At 33.9% G+C, this 24883-nt stretch overlaps 1 protein-coding gene across 9 annotated transcripts; it reads left to right on the top strand.

Moving 5' to 3' along the window:
* The first annotated feature begins 6258 nt into the window (after positions 1–6258).
* On the top strand, positions 6259–24617 carry LOC109168191. Of its 9 annotated transcripts, none has more exons than XM_019317231.1 (15): positions 6259–6668; positions 8034–8138; positions 8251–8269; positions 9438–9548; positions 9622–9750; positions 10612–10658; positions 12321–12378; positions 12615–12728; positions 12939–13058; positions 14033–14144; positions 14843–14940; positions 15160–15249; positions 15432–15643; positions 24012–24086; positions 24384–24617. In XM_019317231.1, exons 2-14 carry the CDS (start codon positions 8121–8123, stop codon positions 24039–24041), a joined length of 1158 nt encoding a protein of 385 aa, XP_019172776.1. In that variant the 5' UTR covers positions 6259–6668; positions 8034–8120; the 3' UTR covers positions 24042–24086; positions 24384–24617. The 9 variants fall into 9 exon arrangements, with proteins under 9 accessions (XP_019172776.1, XP_019172777.1, XP_019172775.1 ...); XM_019317232.1 differs by having other exon boundaries at positions 8039–8138; positions 24381–24617; XM_019317230.1 differs by having other exon boundaries at positions 8039–8138.
* Positions 24618–24883: the final 266 nt, after the last annotated feature.

Genomic DNA, 24883 nt, shown 5'->3' on the forward strand with positions numbered 1-24883 from the left:
TACTACGTCACGCTTGGGCAACCAACAAAGCCCAAACGCATAGGCTACAAAGATTTTATCTAAAAACCCATAATACAATATTTCACTATCCAAATCACATGTCATCTATAATTCAACAGTTCAAGTTCTAAAGCTAAACAATCTATTCCAAATTCAAATCTAAGGCTACGAGCTCTACGTCGCGCTCTCAAAGCAAGCCACTAACTTCAGATCCTGAAATCAATAAGGTTTGAAAACACGAGATAAAAGAATTAGCATAAAATGCTAAGTAAGCTCTACTCCGCCCTATAAAATAATTACATTTATAATTTTTGAAAATAAATATACTTTGTAAAAAGATTTTGAGACTTGAATAGACCACACATATAAAAAAAACATTTACCTTAAGTCAATACTTGCCCAAATAAGATGTCTTTTAAAAATATAAGAGAAAGAGTCTATAATCGCAACTCACACTAAGTCAAGAGATTTTTCCAAAATAAGAGTTTAAGTTCATTTTCTCAAACCAACGCACACCACCAAGGTAGGGCTTTCTTAAAGACATCATTTGGAAATCTAATTACACACCAAGTAACACTAACCACCACTATGAACACATCCTTTGTAAAATGGTTTTCAACCCAACATCGTAGATAATATTAATAACATACTAGTATTTTTACCCGTGCGATGCACGGAATAGATTTGTTGTAATATATTAAGAATATTTGGATCGATATATAATTATTTAAATTAGAACATCAAATATTATATAGTGCAATTGAAGGTATGGTTTAGATCGTTTATGTGTTTTTATGTTATCATTGCTTGAATTTGAGTAAATAATTGCTCAAATTAATAGCTAATGTGTAGATGTACGCATCCGATGCTGTAACTTTGAAGATTTTATTTATCATTGTTCAATGTTTTTATAAATTAGGCAAATGTGTTCGTTCTCTAGCAACTCAGTTATAAGAATGAATTGATATCTTAAGTCATTTGTATGGAAAATATATTTTTTGTCTAGATATATAGCAATTTTGCCATTTAAAAAAACATAATATCACGGATTGTATTTACACATTATTGAAACCTCTTTGCAACATTGGTAGTAGTAACACAATCTTGTCCATCTTCGTCTAGAGCTAACACCTTCAGTCCATCAGGATGGGTGACTCGGACGAAAATATATAATAGTAGAATATCAGTCAATTAGTGATCCTTTTATATTTTCAGTCAATTAGTAATATTATATTCATTTTCCGTCCATTATTCTTTTTTATTTTCAATCAATTAAAATATTAGATGCAGTGATATTTTTACCTAATTTCCGTTACATTTTTAATTGATGATGTAGAATATTTTTATTGAAATATTTCTGTTCTATTTTTAATTTACCTTTACTTTTGTTTAAAATATGCATTTACTATTGATGATGTAGAATATTATTATTGAAATATTTCCCTCCAAAATTTTAATTTCCGTTCCATTTTTAATTAAAATGTAGTGATCTGACAATTTCTTTTTTCATTTTAGTCAATTATGGATCATTTTTTATTTGTAGTCAATTATTAATATTTTTTTCCTTTTATATTTTTAGTCAATTAGTAATATTAGATTCATTTTCAGTCAATTATTCTTTTTTTTTTCAGTCAATTAGAATATCAGATGAAGTGATATTTTTACCTAATTTCCGTTCCATTTTTAATTGATGATGTAGAATATTTTTATTGAAATATTTTCGTTCCATTTTTAGTTTACCTTTACAATAGTTTAAAATATGTCTTTACTATTGATGGTGTAAAATATTATTATTGAAATATTTCTTTTCCATTTTTAATTTACCTTTACTTGATGATGTAGAATATTATTATTTGAAATATTTTTGTTCCATTTTTAATTTATGTTCCATTGTTTAAAATTGTGAAAGATTTATGATATGATTGTGATTTGATTTATTCTACTGTGTAATATTATTGTGAAAAATTAAAATGCAATAATTTGACCATTTTCTTTTCTATTTTAGTCAATTATGGATCATTTTTTTTTTTAATTTTCAGTCAATTATTAATATTCATTTTTTTTCAATTAACCTAATTTCCGTTGCTTTTTCCATTTTTCATTTTCAGTCAATTATTAGTATTCATTTCTTTTTATAATTTACCTAATTTTTGTTCCATTTTTAATTGATGATGATGTAGAGTATTATTGTGAAATATTTATGTTCCTTTTTTAATTTACATGTACTATTTACTATTGTTTGGGTGGGAAATCAAGTAAATAGGATTTTGTTTTTAATTATAGTATAGATATAGATTTGCAATATGTATATCAATATATGGATGCTAGTTAGTGGAATGAAACTATTATTCTTCTCTATATCATTTTTGTCTTTACTCTCTATGTTTATGAGTAAAGGGAATATTGTACCAGTAACAGGGCGTTTGGTTGGAGAAGGGGAATTACGTGGGAAAGGAATTGCAATTCCATGGGAGATGGATTACTGGAAATAAAGTGGGAATTTAAATTCTAGTGTTTGGTTTACAGGAATACAATTACTGAGAATTTCAATTCCAATGTTTGGTATACATGGGAATTGAAAGGGAATAAGTAGTATAATGTCCAAAATGTCCATTGTTGTTGTCAGACATTAATTTTAGGTTAAAAATGGAGGGGTAATTTTGACTCATCACTATCTTTTTTTCTTCCTAAAATCTCAGGAATTAAAATCCCAGGAGGGGCATGAAATTTTAATTCCATGAAAATGGGGGAATTGCAATTCCTTTCAATCAAACAAGGAAATTTTGTGACCTTTGGAATTAGGTGAGAATTAAGTGAAAAGGGAATTTAAATTCCCTTCAACCAAACGCCCTGTTTAGAGTTATATTGGTAGTGACATCTCAGTCTTTATGTTTTGACTATATTCATATTTTACCCCACTGTTATTCCCGAACTGGTGCCATTGGCCTTTGATAGCAAATTATTATGTGGACCATGGTCCACACAATGTTGTGTGGACCATAACAAAAAGTACATTTTTAATGTACTAAATGTACATTGTTTTTGTATTGAATGTACATTATACAATATAATGTACATTCAGAACAAAAATAATGTACATCTCCTGAATACAATATACATTATTTTACAGTAAACAAAATATAGTCCACACAACTTGTGTGTACCATAGTCTATACAATAATGATTTGTCTTTGATGTTATGGGTTAATAGATAGATAGTGTTAAATCTAATGGCAAATATGTAAAAACAACCCAATCAACCGTGAATACAAAAGTCATTCCAAGTTTGAATTCAAGCCTAACAAAAAAAAAAAAATTATTCCTTCTTGTGTTGACATTAGACAACAGAAGAACAATTTTTACTAATTCACAGTAGCAAATAGTTATGAGGATTCTAGCAAAAATGACAAGTTTCAACCACATTTCTCTTTGGATTGTTTCTTAAATTATTATTGATGTTGCATTGTATTCTAGTGACAAATGGATACCATCGGTGATCAAATTTTGATTATCTACAATTATGATGCAACTGATAACAAGCTCCAATATGAAACGTAATTGTCCCAATAACCAAAAATTTAATGTCGTGAAGGAAGACGAGCCAAAGGATGATAATCGTTCACCCGTGGTGTATTATGGTCCATTACAAGTTGTGTAAACATGTCACTTTGGCATGTGAGGGGTGCTGTGGTGATGGGCAGCATGGTTGCCGATCGAGAAGGGTGTAGACTCGGCATGAGTTGAGGCTGGTAGGCAGGCGCGGCCTTGGCTAAAGGGTGGACAACTTGGGAAGGAGCTATGTTCGTGTACATATACCTAGAAACGCTAGATATTGCGTGGTGCATGTGACTGACCGGTTGGGATGAACTGGTGCAGTGTGGGTTCGGGTAAAGTACATAGTTTCAGTGTGGGCAGCGGGACGCTATGGCTATTTAAGTTTGTTTTCTTATAAACTTTGTTTCGTTTTAAGATGTAATTCGAATTAAACAGTGAACCTTTGTAAGGATTAGGTTAGTTGCCTTTTGTTCAAGAACTAATGTAACATGTTAATTCTTCGAAGCTTGACACATGTCATTTTAAAATATTTTTTATTTTTTGTTTTTTTTTTTTAAATTTTATTTTTTTTTTGAAAACTTTTAAATTTTATTTATTTATTTATTAAATTTAAAAAGAAAGAGTACCGCCACCGCGTGTTCGGCGAAGACAGTCGGTGGTTGCCTCCTTCACAAACAGCTATTGCTATCCTTGCGACATCCATGGTTGTCAAAGATTGACGGCCATAACCGTCTTCCAAATATCTGGAAGGCCGCTGCCACGACCATGGTTGTCCAGGACTGTCCCCAGATAACCATGGACAACCATGGTCGTCTAAATATTTTTTTGATTTTTTTTAGACGGACATGACTATCTGGGGACAGCCCTGGACAGCCATGACCGTTAATCTTTGATCGCCGTGACTATATATCAAAGAGGATAGCCACGACTGTATGTGAAGGAGGCGTCCTCGGCAGACAACTGGTGGCTGTACTTAAAAAAAAATTAAATTTAATAAATTAAAAAAAACAAAAAAAAAAACAAAAGTAAAAAATATTTAAAAATGACATGTGTCAAGCCTGGAAGAGTTCACATGCTAAACATGTTAATTTGGGCTCAATTGAACAATTTTATAGGTTTATGTGATATGAATGGAAGTTTTTTTTTTTTTTTTTTTTTTTTTTTTTTTTTTTTTGGACCTAATTGCACTATCCAGTTGACTTACTGACTTAGCCACTTAATTAAGGGGTTAATTTGATCATTTTTCCTTAAAAATACAACTCCTCATATGTTCGTAATAAGAAAGGCTTGGAAATTTTCCCATTTACTAAAGGGAAATTTTTTTATGTCTTCTAATTTTTTACTTTTCATTCTCTGTTCAGAAAACTTGTTTACTAAATTTACTTTTTTAGATTAACGTTATCAAATTAACACAAGTTTAATTTCAAGTGATTTTTAGACCTTATATTTAAAATATTTTAAGATATTATTGGGTTTAAATTGAACAAATATAATTTTTACTTTTAAGTCTAATATATGTAAGATTTTTACATTTGGTATCCGAACCAAATTTATATATGTATATAACATAACTAAAAATATATCCAAACCAATAACCTATTAAGTTTACCTAATTTTATTTTTTTTTTTGAATGTTACTAGCTCTATTACATTGTAGTACCTGTTCATATACTTTCTCAACCTACTGAAACACAAAGAGCCAATAACGCCTCCACTGAGACTTGAACTCACAACCTTCCAAATGGAAGTCCAACCCGGATACCATTAGACCACATAGTCCTGGTTAATATTAAGTTTACCTAAAATTTAGTTTAGATAATATTAATATTTTTAATTAATATTTAAAATTTTTCTGAATATATTCATTTAAATGACATGTAAATAAATATATAATTTTTACTTTGAATTCTAATATATGTGTAATTTCAATATTCGATATTCGGACCAATTTGTATTACGATATAACATAACTAAAAATATCCAAACCAATAATCAATTGAGTTCATTCAAAATCTAAAACTTGGTATATAGTTCAATTTTTAATTTTGATAATGTGAATAATGTCTAACTTTAAGCGTAAGCAAATAAGTTATATTTAAATAAGTAATGCAAGTAGAAAAGATAAAAGATGTTGATAAGTAAAGAATATAATAATTAATGTAATCATATCATAGTAATAAATAAATATGTAAGTAGATAATGGTGAGATGGTTATAGTGACATATAGTCAAATAGATTATAGATGATTTTGTTTTCAATTTAGAAAACAAATTTTAAAAGTTTTCTAGTTTTTTAAAAAATTGAAAAATTATTTCCTGTTTTAAAAATGAAAAACTGTATTAGTAAACATGTTTTCTGTTATCAAATTCTTCAGTTTTTCAAAAAATTGTAGAAATTTTCCTGTTAGTAAAGTCGGTGGCAAATTATATCGTACACTAGGGCGCTTTGACCCAAAACGACGTCGTTTTTATAAGTTGGTGGGGAGTTGACGCGACGGACACGGTTCCGTCCATCCAGCCGTTACAATTTTTTTTTTTTTTTTGTGTATTTATATGTATTATATTAAGAGTTTATGTATATTATGTATTATATTAGTTATATGTATTATGTTAAATAGTTTATGTGTATTCTACCGTACAATTTTGTATCCACGGAACATGGAATTTTGAATTGTGCATCCTGTGCGTATAACAATTGAAGTTTGAAGTTTGAAGGAAAGGCTCGCAAGTCGCAAGTAGGCAAGTAGCAAACCAGATCCAACGTGTCAGCAAAAGGAAAAAAGTAAGACAACTGAAAAACATACGCGCATCCAAACGCGCCTCTCCTATTGGCTTTCCATCTTGCTATCCCACGCCAACTGCTCTCTCAATCCCAGTTTAAGAAAATTCCAAATTTCTTCTCAAATTTCTTCTCATTCTTCTCTCTGAGTGATGTGAGGATCATCGACATTGCACTTCTTCTTCGCCTCTCAATTCACTTCCATTTCTTCGATGGATACTTCTCTCTCAAACTCCTCAAATTCCTCTTCAATTCGATCTTTTCCATTTCTCCTGCTCCGGGCGTTTTAGGAATTTTTAGGATTTTCTCACGGTCGTCGTCCTAATTGGGTTTCGGTAATGTGATGCTTACCAATCAATGGGTTTCTTGATTCATTGTTTTTTTCTATTGTTTTCCAACTTCATGTGTGTGAAAATGAGGTTGTACTCGCATGCATTTTCAAGTTTCATGCTGACATGAAATTTTATTCTGATTTCTTGTGGTGTATTGAATAAATGTACGATGGTATAGGTAATTACAGTACGTATTGTGTCTTTTGTGCTGCATTATGCTGTTTGCCTATGTGTTTTGGTGACATTGTAACTATGCCGGGTGAAGCTTGGCGGGTTGAAATTGCTTTAGTTTAATGAAGGGTCAAACCATGTTGAGAAGCAAAGGTTAAAAGCAGGTGACATGGAAGCTAACATTAGTACCACTCTCTTTAGTGATTATAGACACATAAACAGAGGTTAGCTATAGTCTATAGTATAACCTTCAGATTGCAATTGTATTTCTGGCTCACAATCTCATGTTTGCTGGTGAGGTTTAAGATTAGGATGTCTTGGAATTGATTGTTGTCATTAGCTAGGTTGGCACCCCAAATATCATGATTAAACCTTTTGCCTTGGATCCAGGCCAGATTGTGATTGTGGGATTATGAACCCATTCCCATGCATAAATAAGAAAACCAATTTTAAGTTTTAGAGTGATTGTTAGTTCTAGCCCTCTTAATTTCTCTCTGCCCCCGATCAAATAACTAAAAAATCTTCTTATTATTAGTAGTCTATGTTGTTTCCTTCCAACACCCATGTTATTGAGTTGGTATATAGAGTCCCTTGTCTAAGATAAGACTTTAGCTTCAAATCTCACTTTTTATTTTGTATCAGTGTGAGTGTTGCTGTTGTTGGGGTTTCTGTGTAAATTTATTTGGTGACTATTGGCGGACTTATTGAGATTTGTGGTATTGTTGAGGTTGAAGAATTTTTCGTGAATGATTAGTTGTAGACTTCTAATTTGCAAAATTCTATAAATATAAATTGTTATATCTCATTGTTTCATTAATAATATTTTAGCTCTACATCTTTAGTCACAAATAATAAAATGTGAATGAAAATATTAAATTTGGAAGTAGGTTAAAACTAGCTAAACATGTTCCCACTCCTTTTGACCTACTTTTCTCTTAGCCAGTTTCTGGACTACCCTTCTTTCGTCAACCCCACCCAAAATTAAAGCAACCGACAAGCTTTCTATCTTTAGTTATGTATATACTAAGCCGTCTTAATTTTTCTTCAAGTAAGTTTAACCTGCCCAAATGTAACCCAACAAACAAGTTTGATACCTCCACATATGAGCATACTTGTAATTGTTTTTTCATTTTTCTCTCATTCATTTCCACTTGTAATTGTGCATACAAAATATTAATTTGTTTTTCTTATGACTAGTCAAGAAGGACCTGTGACTTAGGATGCCATGAATGTTCATGGCCAAAAGCAATAGATAATGTGAAGGGTCCAAAGTTGGTACAATTTATGCACAGAAAAGTAGTGGTATGGGTAAACAACCACTCTGTTTCATTAGTTCCCTCTTTTGCTAAGGGTTCCTCTTTCCCTGGAGTGTGCTTACTATAATGGAGATTGCAGATTCTTCTTCTGTCTACAGGCATGCCCCCACACCGAAAGTACAGTCTATTATACTTACATTTTTCAAATCATGGCTGGCTGGCTCAAGTTTTCTTAAAAACAGTTGGCTTGTTAAAGAAATATGGTTACCTAGAAAAGCATTGCATATGATTGCTTGGAAAAGATTTAGAGAAACCTGAGATAATTTCTTAATTTTGGATAAGTTAAAAAAAGTAGTCTCATATCTACATGAATAGTTTTGGAAAATAAATGTTTTGTTTGTTTAAAACTGGTATCATAAGTCATGAAATCCCGTGAAATGGTGCTCCTAAATCACTTGGGTGAAGGTTGCATCACAACATTTGTTGCTGCAGATTATCAACTTGCATATCTTCTCACCAAGTCCCTTAGTTGCTCAATGGTAGAATACATATGTAACACACTAGGAGTTTATGGCATGTAAGATCCAGCTTGAGAAGTAGTGGTGAATATGGTAAGATAAATATTTAGGTAATTTTGTATCAGTTTGGAATCCCCCGATTGTAGGTTTTGTAATTATAGGTTGCTTATTGTACAATAATAAAGACATAGGTTGGGAGACAATTACTCTCACTCATTCCTTTATTTTATTTCTTTTTGTCCAATTCTTTACATTAATGCATATAGTTTTCAGAATTTCAATACTAAATATTCCTTAAAGATTAATGATCTCAAATTATATACAATAATTATCCAAACAAAGTAATTCGAACTCCAAAATTGAAGTTTAAATTTTACAATTTTCATATGTTTGCCTGCATCTTTTGACCATCTTTTTGCATTCCTACTAATATATTAAACTTATGTGGGGGATAGTAGCATGTGTGTAACAAGCAAATGTTTTATGTATTGGAATCATCTCATGAAAATTGAATTGAAGCTTTGTCACAGAAATTTTTTTTCTTTCTTTTTTTTTTTTTTTTTTTGTAAATTTGTAACATGGTTTTGATCACTTAGTGTGACATTTAGTTGAAGCACTTCAATTGGAGTTTTGATGATAAGCTTTATCCTGTAAATACAATACCGTATAAGATTAGAAACCAATAATCATGCCAAAATATAAAAATAGCTGCAGGATTCATGGGAGTGATGATGAAAATCTGTTATATTCATTCTCCATGCTATTTCTTCTGTTTTCTTTTCTTGCAAAATTATTGATAATCTTAGCAATAATTAAGATTACACCAGTACATTGCCTTACAGATTATTACAATTTGATGGTATGTGCACTTGGAACTGGGAGAATGGCAGTCATGGCCAGGTTTCTGGCAGCTGGAAGTATCCCACAGACTATTTCAGGTAACCATTATGTTAGAAATTATATCTATCTTGTAAATTAAATCCTATCCCACTAGGCTACCTTACTTTGCAGGTTTTCCACCTTTCATTTTTCTGACTTTTCCTGGCTTGGCAGAGGATGTTGGCCGCCATAAGTTAGCTGCTCAATATATTTGCACAGAACTAAAGGAGGCAGATGAAGCAAATTTGATTGATGAAGAAGGTAATCTTGTTGTCAAGCTATTTTGCTAGTTTGAGGCAACTAGGCAAGAATGGATAAGCAAATGTAGGTTTTATTTTGGATCTTGATTTGGCTACTAGTTAGTGTATGTTGTGTTTTTGGCTAATATTCATTCTTCATATATTTCCCATTAATATGCAAATCTAAGGAACAAAATAAAGCAATTCTAGCTTAGAAACTATAATCTTCACAATAAAATCTATATAGTTCTCTTAGGAGTAAACATAATCAAGTAACATAAATCTCTCTCTGTCTCTCTCTCTCTCTCTCTCTCTCTCTATATATATATATATATATATATATATATATATATATATATATATATATATATATATACATATATATATATATATATGTATACTGGTGAGAACCATGCTTCCTGTGAGAACTATGAACATGCAATGTGCAACAACTACAATTTCAACCGTTGATACGTAAACGTGCACCCAAAACTGGGATTTTAAAAGTGTATTTTATATATATATATATATATATATATATATATATATATGATTTATCTGAACCATGCCCTTTTTTGAAAATAGAGAACTGTGTATAAAGAATAAAAAAAGAAAAAAAACATTTTCCATGAAGCACGAGATTTGTGCAAATTGATGCCTTAGATGGTTTGCATACTCTCTGAAGTCCTATTCAGTTAATTTTCTATTTTTCTCAGTTTAATATGAAAATTACTACAGTAATTCCTCCAGTCTTGAACTTTGTTGAAGTCTGAAAGACAAGTAAAATATATAAAATCCAATGTTGAGTTTATGTATCTACTTCCATTACTATTTATTTATGTATTTATTTATTTTAATATTTTGAATTCTGTTGGTTTGGCAGATATGCATGTATTTGGCTTGAGGCCAATGACAGATCCTTTACATTTGGTAAGACTTCTATCAACAAACTGTGCTATAAAATGTTCATCCCATATATTTCATGTAGATCTTTTGTTTTTTTTGTTTTTGTTTTTGTTTGTTTTTTTTTTTTTTTTGTTTTATTCTTTTTGGCATTGTGGTGCCAGCATCTAACCTCTAGTCCTCGGAGCGTTATGTTGTGCAACCGTGTGCACCATGCAAGGTGCACACGAAATTGGATCCATAATTTCTATACTATAGATTCATAATTTCTATACTATAGATTCATAATTTCAGATTTCTATACTGTAGATTCATAATTTTTATACTATAGATTCATAATTTCTATACTGTATAGTTATCAAATTATGAACATATAGTTTAGTGATTTGTGAATACAGAGTTCAACAATTGGGAATATAAACATTGAAAATTATGAACATAGAGTTTTGTAATTGTGAATATAGAGTTCAATAATTATGAATCTATAGTACAGAAATTATGAATCTATAGTATAGAAATTATGGATCTATAGTATAGAAATTATGGATCCAATTCCGTGTGCACCGTTGCATAGCATAATTTGCCCTAGTCCTCAGGTTCTTTGGATTTATGGCTTTGGCCTTGATCACTTGGCCATTCTTTTCCTTCATTATTAAAAAGGAGAAAAGAGAGTCAGAGAGGTTCCTTTTCTTATATGATCTCCCACCCTTTTGCCTTCATTTTCCTTGGATTTATTGCTTTGACCTTGTCTATTCGACCATTCTCTTTGTTCATTATTAAAAAGGAGAAAAGAGAGAGATTCCTTTTCATGTATGATCTTGCACACTTTGCCTTCCTTGTATGGATTGATTTGAGTTTACCATGTTCCAGTATTATTGTTTCTTGTTTAACTAGAGTATGAGAAAACCCATAGTTTGGGAAAAAAGGCTGAGAGAAGCAGAGCTCTATGTAGTGGAATTTGTAGTAGAAATGTTCATCATCTAAAGTTACAAAATAGATGATAAAATCAACAAAATAATGACCTAAGTAATGATGTAGTATACAACTAATATTTAAAAATGTTATTTGTGTGAATCTAGGTTATATTCATGGTTTTTGACCCTTTTTTAGTGCTAAGAGATCTGTACATTATGCTTAAATACATTTTAGCTGGACATAATTTCCCTCATTCCGTATTTCCAATTTTCCATTATAACTCTGTTAAACTCCTGTTAAAATTTAAATAGTATGGAGTAATAGTTAAGGAGCATTTATTAAAGCAAATATTATGACAATCTAATTAATCATATCATATTTATTAGTCATTTTATTAATTTTGTTCCACAAATATTAGCTCACATATTTGAATTACTTCCCTCTTTTTTTTCCATTATTATAAACAAAAATAATATGGTAATGATTAATTTTTTATTCACCAAATTGTATATTTTCTACCAAATTACTACCAATCAGAACACAATATTTGGAAGTTGAACGAATGAACATTGAACATTGAACATCTGTCAAAGTGAAGCTCTAGTCATAGGCTAATAGCAGTGACAACTCTTCATATACTTAATGTATAGAAGTTTTATCAATTTATAACTTGATAGACTTATACACTGGCTAAACTTTGTAATATAACTTCCATGATATTTTATATGCTTCTCATGTTTGTGCATGATTGATTATTTGAATATGTATTTCAAGGTTTGTTGCAATTCTTGTAAGAAGCCTATAAAGGTCAGCCAATATGTTGCTCATGCAGGTTCCTTCCTTTCCCTTTGTAGTAACTTATTTTTGTGCCTGTGCTTTTCTTTTATTTAGCTAGACTCTGTTTACAAACATTCACTTGTTGATTTCTTTTATGTGGAAAAGTTGAAAAGTGTCTCTTAAATTTGGATTTTGTCTGTGGCTTTCATAATGAAATAAAATAAAGTTCAGTTCTAGTTTTTAATTCTAGAGCCTCTTTGCTTAAAACTATTGCTTTTATCTTTCTTTCAGAGATCTGCAAGTCATTAAATTCTGTGGATGAAATTATTCCAGAGCTTGATGGCGGCACAAGGCAGAAGAAACCCCCAAGGAAACAGAGGAGAAAGTCACTCAACACGTATTCAAGTATCCTTTCTACCCCTTTATGATGAACAATGGTACAATTTAGACTAGGCTCTAAAATATTTTGTAATTTATTAAAATGGAAATTCATCTGATCAACAAAAACAGTTAAAAGCTTATTGCAGATCTCATTTTAAGTCATGAAAAGTATGTACTATTTGTTACATCAGATAACTATTGTTCTCACTTGATTTTAATCCTTAATTTCCGAAGACCAAGCTGTGGCTGTCAGGGAGAATGAAAAGCCACAATCATTTGGTGATGCCTATTTTTCTGCATTAGATTCCAATATGGAGGAGAAGGTTCCCTCAACTATCCTTGCTGAAGCAAAAAGTATCACTCCTATACTTTTAGTAGAATTTCCTTCTCATTCATTTCATTTGGCTTAATGATACTTCCCATTAACATTTTTGGTTCACAGTCATACTTTCGTTTACTTGTCTTAACATTTTTTTTATGCTAAAACTCACTGTCTTGACTATTGCATTATGAACTGGGGCTGCAATTTAGTGCTGGACAACTTGAAATTTGATAGAAATTGAGTGTGTGCGACTGTGCGTGCGTGCCTGATGACAAAAATTTATGGCTCTATGATACATGTTGGGGCCATGATTATTTGGGAAGTCTTAATTTATTACAGTTACATTACATAGTTTGGATATTAAGAAACTACTAAACAGTTATTTAGAAACTATTGAATAGTTATTTAACTTATTACTCTTAGTTTTTGAATTACTTTTGGAAGTTTAATTATTTGGAAACTACCAAATAATTAATCATTCTTAGTTTAGCAATCTTTGTAATCAACCCTATAAAGGGGAGTGTTATTTAGAATAATAGAACAGACAGAAATTCAAACCCAAAAAAGGGTCTAAGGGATTTTTGGGTCTCAAGCAAACCCAATGTTTTCTTCTTTTCCTTTTCCAACTATTATGCTTTGTTCTTTTTTCCTTATGTTTTCTTGCCTGTGACGTGAGGACATAACACTCTAAGTTGGGATCGGGGTTGGAAAGAATCTGTAGAAAAAGGGAGCAAGAGATAGAAATTTTTGAGGGGGCTATGCCATTCCCTTGCACTAACATAAGGTCAATAACAAATACCTGGATTCTAATAGGTTTAAATTAAAAATAAATGAGCTTCCCTGCCAGGTGCAGTTTCTGAATCGCTGGATTTCTATTCCTATCTGTTTGGCCCATCTTAACACTGGAAGATCTGCCCCTTGATTTTTGGAGTGAAAGATCTTGAATTTGAAACAGTAATTTCATTGTTTCTCACATTTCACCACTCTGTATATTATTTTATTGCAGGAAGTTCACCGCACTTGGATGGAGCTGTTCTGACAGATGGTTCTGCTGTCAGTACTGCAACTATAGATTGCATAAAAGGTGCAAAATCACGTCAAACAAAACGATCCAAGATGTAGGCATTCACCTCTGGTTGTAACTATCCATCAGTCAATGGCCTAGAAGAGCACTGCATTTTCCTGGTTTTTGACCCTTCTGTCATATAGATTGTATGTGTGTGTTTATATCTTATGCATGCATGTGCTTGTTTGTATGTATATAGTTATTTGTGTTCTCAACTTCTCATTTATTTTCTTTCTTAAGATATTATAGCTATTTGAAAACAGTTTTTTCAGCACAAGGGATTGGCTATTTATAGAGAACTGACAACTGGTTCTGTGAAAATGTTAATTCAGTAAGAAATCAATTCTTAATTGCTTGTGCAGACAGATATGTGAGCTTTGGGTAAATTTTTAAAATATTGATTATTTTTTACTTAATTTATACATCAAACAACCTTTTTGTAAATAGAGGTAACAGGTAAGGTAGTGACATCTTTCCCAGTGCCCTTCATGATGCTGGGGCCTCGTGATCTCATCCCACTGACCCATTTTATGCATGCCATAGACATACATCACTTCTCCATGAATACTCATATGAATACATTAATCATTACTATTAATTCTTGTAAACTAAATGATTACTTCATTTAAAATTTACAAATGCAGATGGGAAGTTTTACTGTGCATACGTCAGTTATTTCCGACAGAATAGTGGTTATTAGGCTCACAGATATGATTTTTGAAAGTGTAATGCCATTCTTTATCCTTTTAGGCCAGCTACTGGGAGTCCACAGCTATTGGATAATTTTGAAGCAGCAAGTGTTGTAACTTATGGTCTTTGTAGTACCACTGCACTAGAGACAATTCCTTGTAAGACACAGTCTACATCAGTTCTTCATACTTTCTAGATTTCATATTGCAGAAAAAACATGATCCTATAATTCTTGGCTATCTCAACTCTCAAGATTTCATATATTACCTTGGTTGGACGTTGGATATAATCTTAATATTGCTCATATTGTACAATCTGTTGGAATTTTCTGTTTATAAGAGCTTGACTAACATGTACCTTCTCTTATAATGATAAAGGTGAAGAGGCAAGGTCCAGCACAAAAAATGAGCAAATTTGCAATTGTGTTGTTGGGGTTCAAATGCCTGCAAAAGCTCATGCTATCACAGGTAACCTGTGTATCTATGGTTGGAATGGAATGACCTGTGTCAGGAAACAAAATCTGCATTTACTTTAAACACATGAAAATCTGTCAGCCAGATGCATGTCAACTCTGGAGACTAGCGTACCCATTAAACTTCCCATTATTTATATGTTTTTGTGAAACTGAAATTCTGCAAACACTATTCAGATGTTCCGCATCCAGTTGCAACTAAAATCTATTATTCTCTAAGAAATCAGCGTCTTAGATCAGCACTCAACCATCTATATTTTGGGGCATCAAGTATGGATAGCAGCAGTGACTGTGTTAGTCCTAAAGCATTACAGAAAACTGAATTGCCCTCACAAAAATTATGTCCCACCAACTTTCACGAAGGGCTACCTGATATCCAGCTGGAAAAGGTTTGCAACTGATCTATTTCTATTTCCACTGGTTAGTTATGCCTTTTTGTGTCCTTGTTGAATGTATATGGCAAGTTCTGGAACCCTGACTTGTAAACATGATCTCAATCACTTGTTATGAATTAGCTTGTCTCCTTGTCATATTACATTGGGCCACAATTCTGGCTCTCCACCTTAGGAGTTTATGTATTCTTTGAATCATGAAAAGTTTTACCAAGGAAATTTAGTTTATTTGAAATTTTGGATCCCGTTTCACTTTTGCTGTGATAAGCTTTTTAGGTGAATTAGTTAGGATGATACTACAACTTATGATGAAATTTAGTTTATTTGCCCAAGTTCTGGAAACCTGACCTGTAAACATGATCTCAATCACTTATTATGAAATAGCTTGTCATATTACATTGGGCCACAATTCGGGCTCTCCGGCTTAGGAGTTTATGTATTCTTTGAATCATGAAAAGTTTACCAAGGAAACTTAGTTTATTTGGAATTTTGGATCCCGTTTCACTTTTGCTGTGATAAGCTTTTAGGTGAATTAGTTAGGAGATACTACGACTTATTACTATATTTGTTAAAATGAGGTTTTATTCCAGAAATCTGTACCGAAACATGATAATTGTTTTAAAAAAATATATTTTATAAATAAGACATTCTTGTTGAGAGAGATGTAGAAAGATTTGTTATATTACTTCTTTGTCTCAATGGGTAGACAACAGATAAATATATACAGACTAAGAGACACAATCCTATACAACTTCAACAGCTATATTTCTACAGACACAACTTTTGTGTTTCAACACCCCCCCTCAAGCTGGAGCATGTATATCATATGCACCAAGCTTGTTACAAATGTATTCAATCCTATGACTTCTTAAAGCTTTAGTAAATATATCAGCTAATTGATTATTTGAGCCTATAAAAGATGTAGTAATATCTCCAGAAGTAACTTTGTCTCAAAGAAAATAGCAATCAATTTCAAAGGGTTTTGTCTTTTCATGAAAAACTGGATTTGATGCAATATGCAAAGCTGCTTGGTTATCACAAATGAGCTTCATGGACTCCTTTGTACAAATCTGCAGTTCGGTAAGGAGGTTTTTCAACCACACAAGTTCACATGTTCCAACGGCCATAGATCGATATTCTGCTTCTACACTTGATCGAGCAACAACATTTTGCTTTTTACTTTTCCAAGAGATTAAGTTACCACCAAGAAAGATACAATATCCAGATGTTGATTTTCTATCCCATGCACCTGCCCAATCTGCATCCGTGTACCCAATAATTTCAAGATTTCCATGGTCTTTGTATAACAAACCAGTGCCTGGAGATTTTTTAATATATCGTAAAATCCGAATGGCAGCTTTCCAATGACTTTCACGTGGAGATGCCAAGAACTGACTAACAACACTTACCGCAAAAGAGATATCAGGTCGAGTTACAATTAAATAAAGTAATCTTCCAACCAATCGTCTATATTTTCCCGGATCTTGGATAAGCTCCCCCTGGTCTGGTAGGAGTTTGATATTTGGATCCATAGGAGTGTCAAGAGGTTTACAATTCATCATACATGTGTCTTCTAGTATATCCAATGCATACTTTCTTTGTGATATGCAAATTCCTTGCTTGGATTGTGCTACTTCAATTCCCAAAAAGTATTTTAACTTCCCGAGATCTTTTGTTTCAAAATGTTGGAATAGATGTTGTTTCAACTATTGTATTCCTTCAACATCATCTCCTGTAATGACAATATCATTAACATATACAACAAGATAAATGCTCTTACCATGTTGATGTCTATAAAAGACGGAATAGTCAACTTTGCTTCGATTTAAACCAAAATTTTGCACTACTATGCTGAACCGTCCAAACCAGGCACGAGGAGATTGTTTTAGACCATAGAGAGAACGTTTGAGCTTACAAACCAAGTTACTCTCCCCCTGAGCAACAAACCCAGGAGGTTGCTCCATGTAGACTTCTTCCTCTAAATCTCCATGCAGAAAGGCATTTTTAATATCTAACTGATGCAAGGGCCAATGATGAACGGCAGCCATAGAAAGAAAGATTCTGATCGAAGCAATTTTAGCTACTGGTGAAAAGGTGTCAGTGTAATCAATCCCAAAAACCTGTGTATATCCTTTGGCTACCAGTCGAGCTTTAAGTCTATCAACCTGTCCATTGGGCCCAACTTTCACAGTATAGATCCATCGGCAACCAACAGTTGTTTTACCTTCGGGTAATGGAACTAACTCCCAAGTCCCCGATGAATGAAGAGCAACCATTTCATCAACCATAGCCTGACGCCAACCAGGGTGGAAAAGGGCTTCTTTAACAGATTTAGGGGCAAAAACAGAAGATAACATGTGATAAAAGCATTATATGAAGGTGAGAGACGATTATATGAAATAAAGTTGTATATGGGAAAGGGGTTTCGTGATGACCTGTTACCTACACGACTTGCGATAGGAGAGCTTGTTGTTGGAACCGGGTTCGAGGGCATAGATAGCTCGAGAGATGAATCAGTTGGGATTTCATCGATTTGAACAGTCGCGGGTGGTCGAGAGCGGCAATGATAAGTGTAAGGAAAGGGGGTAACACTGTTGTTTTGTAAAGGAGGTTCAGTAGGTGAGGGAACTAGGATTTCTAGGTGATGACGGGTCTTGAGGTAAATGTACCTCGGTCCCTCCTTGAAAAGTAGGAACATGAAGAACATCAGGAAAATGAGAGATGGAGGTCGGTAAACTAGACGAAAAGAAAGGTGTTGATTCAAAGAAAGTAACATCAGAAGATACATAAAAACGATGCTTCTCAGGGGAATAACATCTGAAACCCTTTTGCAACCTAGAGTACCCAACAAACATGCATTTTAAGGATTTTGGGGAAAATTTATCAAAACAGGTGCACCCAAAAAATTTTAAAGGAAGAGTATGAAGGGGCTTATCGGGAAATAAAATATTATAAGGTATCTTACCATGTAAAACAGATGAAGGCATACGATTTATTAAATAACAGGAATGAAGGATAACATCTGCCCAGAATTCTGGAGGGACTTTGTAGTGGAGAATCATGGTGCGGGCTGTTTCAACGAGATACCGGTTTTTACGTTCAGATACCCCATTTTGTTGTGGAGTATTGGGACAAGATGATGACTCATGGAGGATGCCTGTTGAATCAAGAAAGTTAGATAAAGGAGTTGTAAAGTATTCTCCAGCATTACCACTTTGTAAAGTTTTAATAGACACTCCAAACTGATTTTTTATCTCATTAACAAATTTTTGAAGAACATTAAGTACTTCAGAACGGTTTTCCATTAAAAAGACCCATGTACAATGAGAAAAATCATCAGTGAAGGTAGCAAAATATTTAAAACCAAGAATTAAATTATAACGAAAAGGTCCCCAAACATCAGTATGAACTAAGGAAAAAGGGAAAGCAACTCTTTTATTAACACGATTAGGAAACGATGTCCTAGAATGTTTGCCAAGCTGACAGGCTTCACACTCTAGGGTAGATAAGTGAGATAAACTAGGGACAAGTCGCCGTAATTTATTAAGGCTAGAATGTCCTAGTTGGTCATGGGCAAGGGAAGGAGGAATGGTAGCAGTACAAACTGTAGAAGGTTTTGGGGTAGATAATCGATAAAGTCCTTCTGATTCATACCCCGAGCCAATCATCTTCCCCGAACGACGGTCCTGCATAATGACAGAGTCAGAAGAAAAAGTGACCCTACAGTCCAAAGATTTTGTAAGTTGATGAACAGAAATTAAATTGAAAGGACAGTTAGGTATATAAAGAATTGAAGAGAGAGGCAAAGTAGGAAGGGGGGAAGCCGTTCCAATTGCAGTAGCCGTACTCTTGGACCCATTACCGAAAACAATAGATGGAAGGGACTTAGACTTGGTGAAATGAGAAAATAAAGATGAGTTACCAGAGATATGCTCAGAGGCACCTGAATTGATAACCAATGGTCCGCTCAGGCTAGATTGTGATACAAGGGCAGTATGAGTTCCATCAGTGTGGGCTGCAGGAGTTAACCAGAAGCTTTGGGAGTGGCTTTAAATCGAACAAACTCTTCATACTCAGCATCGGAAATGGTTCGAGAATTTGGTTCCCCAGGTTGAGATTGAGCAACACTTGCTTGGGTACGTACCGGTCTCCCATGAAGTTTCCAACACTGATCTCGTGTGTGCCTAGTTCTATTACAATAATCACAAACTCTAGTGCTTTTCTGTCCACCACGATTGTTAGTTCGTCCACGACCTCCTTGTATGACTAGAGCAGATTGTTCGGTAGTGGATGTGTGAGTACCTGGAATGGAGGTGACCTGCAAGAGCCGTTTGAACATCTCGGTGGTCCCCGGGACAGTGTTACTTCCAAGAATTTGATTCCGGATGCTTTCAAATTCTGGACCTAATTCGGTTAAGAGAAGTATTACAAAGAATTTCTCTCGTTGGGTAAGTTGTTCTGCGGGTGTACCACCAATAGGCATGAGTGTACCAAACTCAGCAATCAAACTTTGGGCTTTGCCAAGAAAAGTTTCCATATCAATACCATCTTTCTTCAAGTTAACCAAATTGTCAACAACATTATAGAATTGAGAGACATCATTAGTGTACAGAGATTGAGCCTGACTCCACACCTCGACACATGTCTTAAAAGGCCGGAATAAAGGCAACAATTGTGGAGAAAGAGACTGCCAAAGGAGATTACAAAGTTGAGCATCTAACCTTTGCCAAACTGTCTTTTCTTTTTCCGGTATCATATCCACTCCTTTGCAAGTGGTCAACAACACCTTGGCCCATAAACCAAAATTCTACGGCATCCGACCAAGAGTGGTAATTTTGAGAACCACATAATCTTTTAGAAGTGATTACCGGGTTTCCAGACAGATTAGGCACATAAACAGAGCTCGAAGAAGTAGGTAAATTATTGGCAGGAGAAATACCCGAAGAATTTTCGTCGGAAGACATTGTGACCAAAATGAAATCTGATGGTACAGACGAAATTGCAGAGGGCCGACGAGCCGGACTGGGAAGTCTCACCAGAAAAACCCGCCGGAGATGGACTCACGCGCCGGCGCGTGGTGTCGGAGCGCCGGCGACGTGGTGGCGCGTGAAGGCGCGTGGGCGGTGTTCCGGCGACCGAAAAAGATGGGTCGGGGTCGCCGGAGACTGGAGAGGAGGGTTGTAGTATTATTTTGACAAAAGAGCACACCTTTAGGAAGTAATCTGAGAAACTAATTTCGGATGAACAGTAATTGTTACTGTTCACCGAAAAAAAATTTCAAATTTTTTTCAAATTGTTGGCTTTGATACCATGTTGAGAGAGATGTAGAAAGATTTGTTATATTACTTCCTTGTCTCAATGGGGAGACAACAGATAAATATATACAGACTAAGAGACACAATCCTACAGACAACCCTACACAACTTCAACAACTATATTTCTACAGACACAACTTTTGTGTTTCAACAATTCTAACATTCTCCAAATGTGAAATAATCTTACAATGTGGCATTGTTGTAACTCTATGGATCCCTTCAGGGTTCTAATTTACTCAAGTTGAAGGAAGATGAGCTTATGCAGTGTTTTGTATCACTTGTCTAGATTTCGATCAATTCCTCTCAATCTGCGATTTAGATGATGAGTCTGTGTGTAATGGATACATATGATCATATGTCCTTTCTTGCATAGAGAATTCAGTATCAATGAGGTTTGATGATCGTACGTGGGTGTCTTTTGCAGTTATGTTGGAGTTGGTCTACCATACACCAAGATTCGCATAGCATTGTGTGCCTTGTGCTGACATGTGTAATACAATTTGAATATTTTGAAATGCAATGTGAATTTCTAAATGTGAGCATTCAGTACATAGAATGTGAAAATATACTTTATTTTCCAATTATGAATGTACGCATATATATTTTAATGGTTCGTTTCCAATCCAAATGATTTGAGCCATTTGATGATCCAGAAAGATATAGGAGATTGGTTGGTAAGCTAAACTATTTGATTGTAACCCGTCCTGATATCGCTTACTCGGTTAGTGTTGTAAGTCAGTTTATGGCATCACCAACTGTTGATCATTGGAGAGCTGTTGAACAAATCTTGAACTACTTGAAAGGGGCTCCAGGGCGTGGAATTGTGTATCAAAACCATGGACATATGAAGGTTGAGTGTTTTGCAGATGCAGACTATGCAGGGTCTAAGGAGAATCGGAGATCTACAACCAGATTTTGTGTCTTCTTCGGTGGGAACTTGATCTCGTGGAGAAGCAAGAAGCAGAGTGTTGTCTCACGGTCAAGTGCAGAGTCAGAGTATAGAGCAATGGCACAAGCAACCTGTGAAATCTTGTGGATATATCACATTCTGGATGAGATAGGACTCAAGGCTCCTATCCCTGCGAAGCTATGGTGTGACAATCAGGTAGCTCTCCATATTGCAGCCAATCCTGTCTTCCATGAACGAACCAAGCACATTGAAGTTGATTGTCATTTCATTCGTGAAAAGATACAACGAGGCTTAATCTCTACAGGGTTTGTGAAAACAGGAGAACAATTAGGAGATCTTTTTACAAAAGCCATGAATGGGCCTCGAGTAAATTATTTGTGTAACAAGTTGGGCATAATCAATATCTATGCTCCAACTTGAGGGGGAGTGTTAGACATTATTCTGATAGGATTATATTCAGCTAATCTTAAGGATTGTGTGTATATTCTGATAGGATTATATTTGACTAATCTTAGGGATTCTAAAGTATATTCTTAGTGATTTATTTTCCTTAGTTAGTACATGTAGTCTTGTATAAATAGGTGTCTCCATTTTATTGAAAGATATGAAATACATGAAGTTACAAAGTGGAAGTCCTTGGTGTTACATAAGGAAAGCCCTTTGTTTTTGCTGCCTTTGATTCTGTTGTTGATTCCAATCTTCAGCTTCTTTCTCCTCTGCATTTGTAGTTAACGTCAGATTGGCAGGAGATAGAAAAATAGGTGAGTTGTGAGAGAGAAATACCTTTGTGTTGGAACAAGTAAGAAGGAAAAAAAATCCTATCATTTTAAGGAAAGCGACTGCAATTTGAATGTCACATTTCATTGATGTTAGTTTATGTTTCAATGTGGCTGAACTAAACTGTTTTCGGAAATTTCCTCAATGAGCTAGCAATGTATTGTTCCTTTTTCAAGGATACAATTACATGTAAGAACTTCAGTATTGATGCCCATTGAGGATATATGCTACACTAGTCTATTACCAGTTTTGTCTTTGATGGGATCCTGGCTTGAGGGGAATGTATTGGATGAAACCATACTTGCAAAATCATGTTTATCCCATTCTCTTTGTTACTAGAAATTATGAACTTGTATAAGATTTTACTTTTGCAGGCATTGTAGTTTGTGAAGGTCTGACCTCTTTCCCCCTTCACATGTAAAGTGTAGGGGTGACTTCTTGAGTGCCTTTATTGTTTCTGCTCTTGATTTGTGAGTTCTAGGCTCAGGGACATGGAAATCTAATTAGCTTGAATTTCAGTTGTAGAATACTTGATCACTTATATATTTTTATTCTTGACTTTGATTTTTAACTGTAATATGTATGTTTATTTCAACCATGAATTTTACATGTAAGCCATTTTTTCCTTGTAATGCCTTGTCATTTCCCTGATGAATAATGAAACATTTGCCATCTGTTGGTATCTATGTTAGTATATGTATTTATACCCACTCCATAGCCTTGTCAATTTCTTTGACAAATTAAAGTTGAGAACCATACTTTGAGCAATGTAACTCTAGTGAATTGAATGTTCTATATATGGCTGCCATGCTCATTTCATCTCAGTATATATGTTGTGAATTTTGCCCTACAATGTAACCTCATACTTGTGTTGAGATGATTTGAAAGTGTTAATATTCTTATTTGTTTCCGGTCAATTTCATGTAGTTTTCTGCAACCTGGTGCCAAATTCTTATGTCAATGAGTTTGTTGTTTGCATAATGTACTATATATGGTAGATTGCCAGATTCTGAGCATAGTTTTTAAGTTACCTGTAAACTAACTAACTACCTACTACTTGGGAAGAAATAAGGTAGAAAATTAAACTTGCAGTTAGATTTATTAGTGTAGTTAAAGCCTGTAGGTGAAGGGTACGTATGTTTTCTTATAATTGAAAAAGTAACTTGTCTCATTCGATCACTTTGGGAGCTAGATTTTATGTGTTTCTTAGGAAGGCATGAAATTTAAACATATATCTGTCTCTTTATTTTTTTGGACTATTGTAACATCTAATCTGAGCTTGCAATTAGACTTACTTATTAGGCTTTCCATGCTCATGCAGGCAAGCAGCTAAGGGGGATCGGAGTTGAAAATTTTTTTGCAGTTGTACAGAAGTGAGAATATATTTTATTAGATGAAGGAAGGGTATGGGTATGTGGCATCTGCCTAGTTTTGTCAGGTATGTATGTGTTCCATCATTCCTGTATGCCCGCACAATAGTTAGAAAAGAAGCACTATACTGGGTCGTTTCATTTTTTTGTAATGAAACTCTTCAACTTTCTTAATTTTTTGAGTATTATCGACTCTATTACAGTGTAGTATCTGTTCAATATACTTTCTCTATTAGTTATAACCTAAAGAGTCAATGTTCGATCTTGTGACTTCCTCAAGGAGAGCCACATATGTGCTAATTGAGCACAATGTGCTTTCTTATTTGATCACCTAACTGATACACTTGCTATTTCTTTTTAAGTAGGATGTACATACATATTTTCCCTGGACATGCGGTGCAGCCAGCATGATTGGGTGATGGTAGTGAACTGCTGTCATTTTTACCTTTTGACAGACATAATGTACAAACAACTGTCAGCTTGCAGCTATTTTGCGTCATCCTTTATTATTTTAAAATTATATAAAATTCGTACGAAATATTATGGCAGAGACTAGTACAATTTACTGAAAAAGTTTCTTGTTTTGCACTTGGTTCTTCTAATGCTTATCTTGTTGTGTTGTGGTCGGGAAAAAGTAACAAGCTGGTTCCAATTTATAATTAGGTGGCATTTTAGTTGTATATTCTTCAATCTTCAATCTTCAATCTTCTTCAGTATTTTTCAATTAGTGGTGGCCTATCCTATCATATCATATCAGCTACTGGAAATAAGGAATTATTCATCAATTATATTGGGTTGGGTTGTTTGGTGGAAATGTAGTGCTTTTATTCAAAACCATATTCTATTTCCTTCCAATACAGTTCAC

Source organism: Ipomoea nil, unplaced genomic scaffold (genome assembly GCF_001879475.1).
Source record: "Ipomoea nil cultivar Tokyo-kokei standard unplaced genomic scaffold, Asagao_1.1 scaffold3195, whole genome shotgun sequence".
NCBI classification, from domain to species: domain Eukaryota; kingdom Viridiplantae; phylum Streptophyta; class Magnoliopsida; order Solanales; family Convolvulaceae; genus Ipomoea; species Ipomoea nil.

Excerpts from the sequence above, each read along its gene's own strand:
- LOC109168191 (XM_019317231.1), top strand. Across the intron at positions 10,659-12,320 it reads TGACAGATCCTTTACATTTG|GTTTGTTGCAATTCTTGTAA; the intron begins GTAAGACTTCTA and ends ATGTATTTCAAG. Across the intron at positions 14,145-14,842 it reads CAAACAAAACGATCCAAGAT|GCCAGCTACTGGGAGTCCAC; the intron begins GTAGGCATTCAC and ends TTATCCTTTTAG.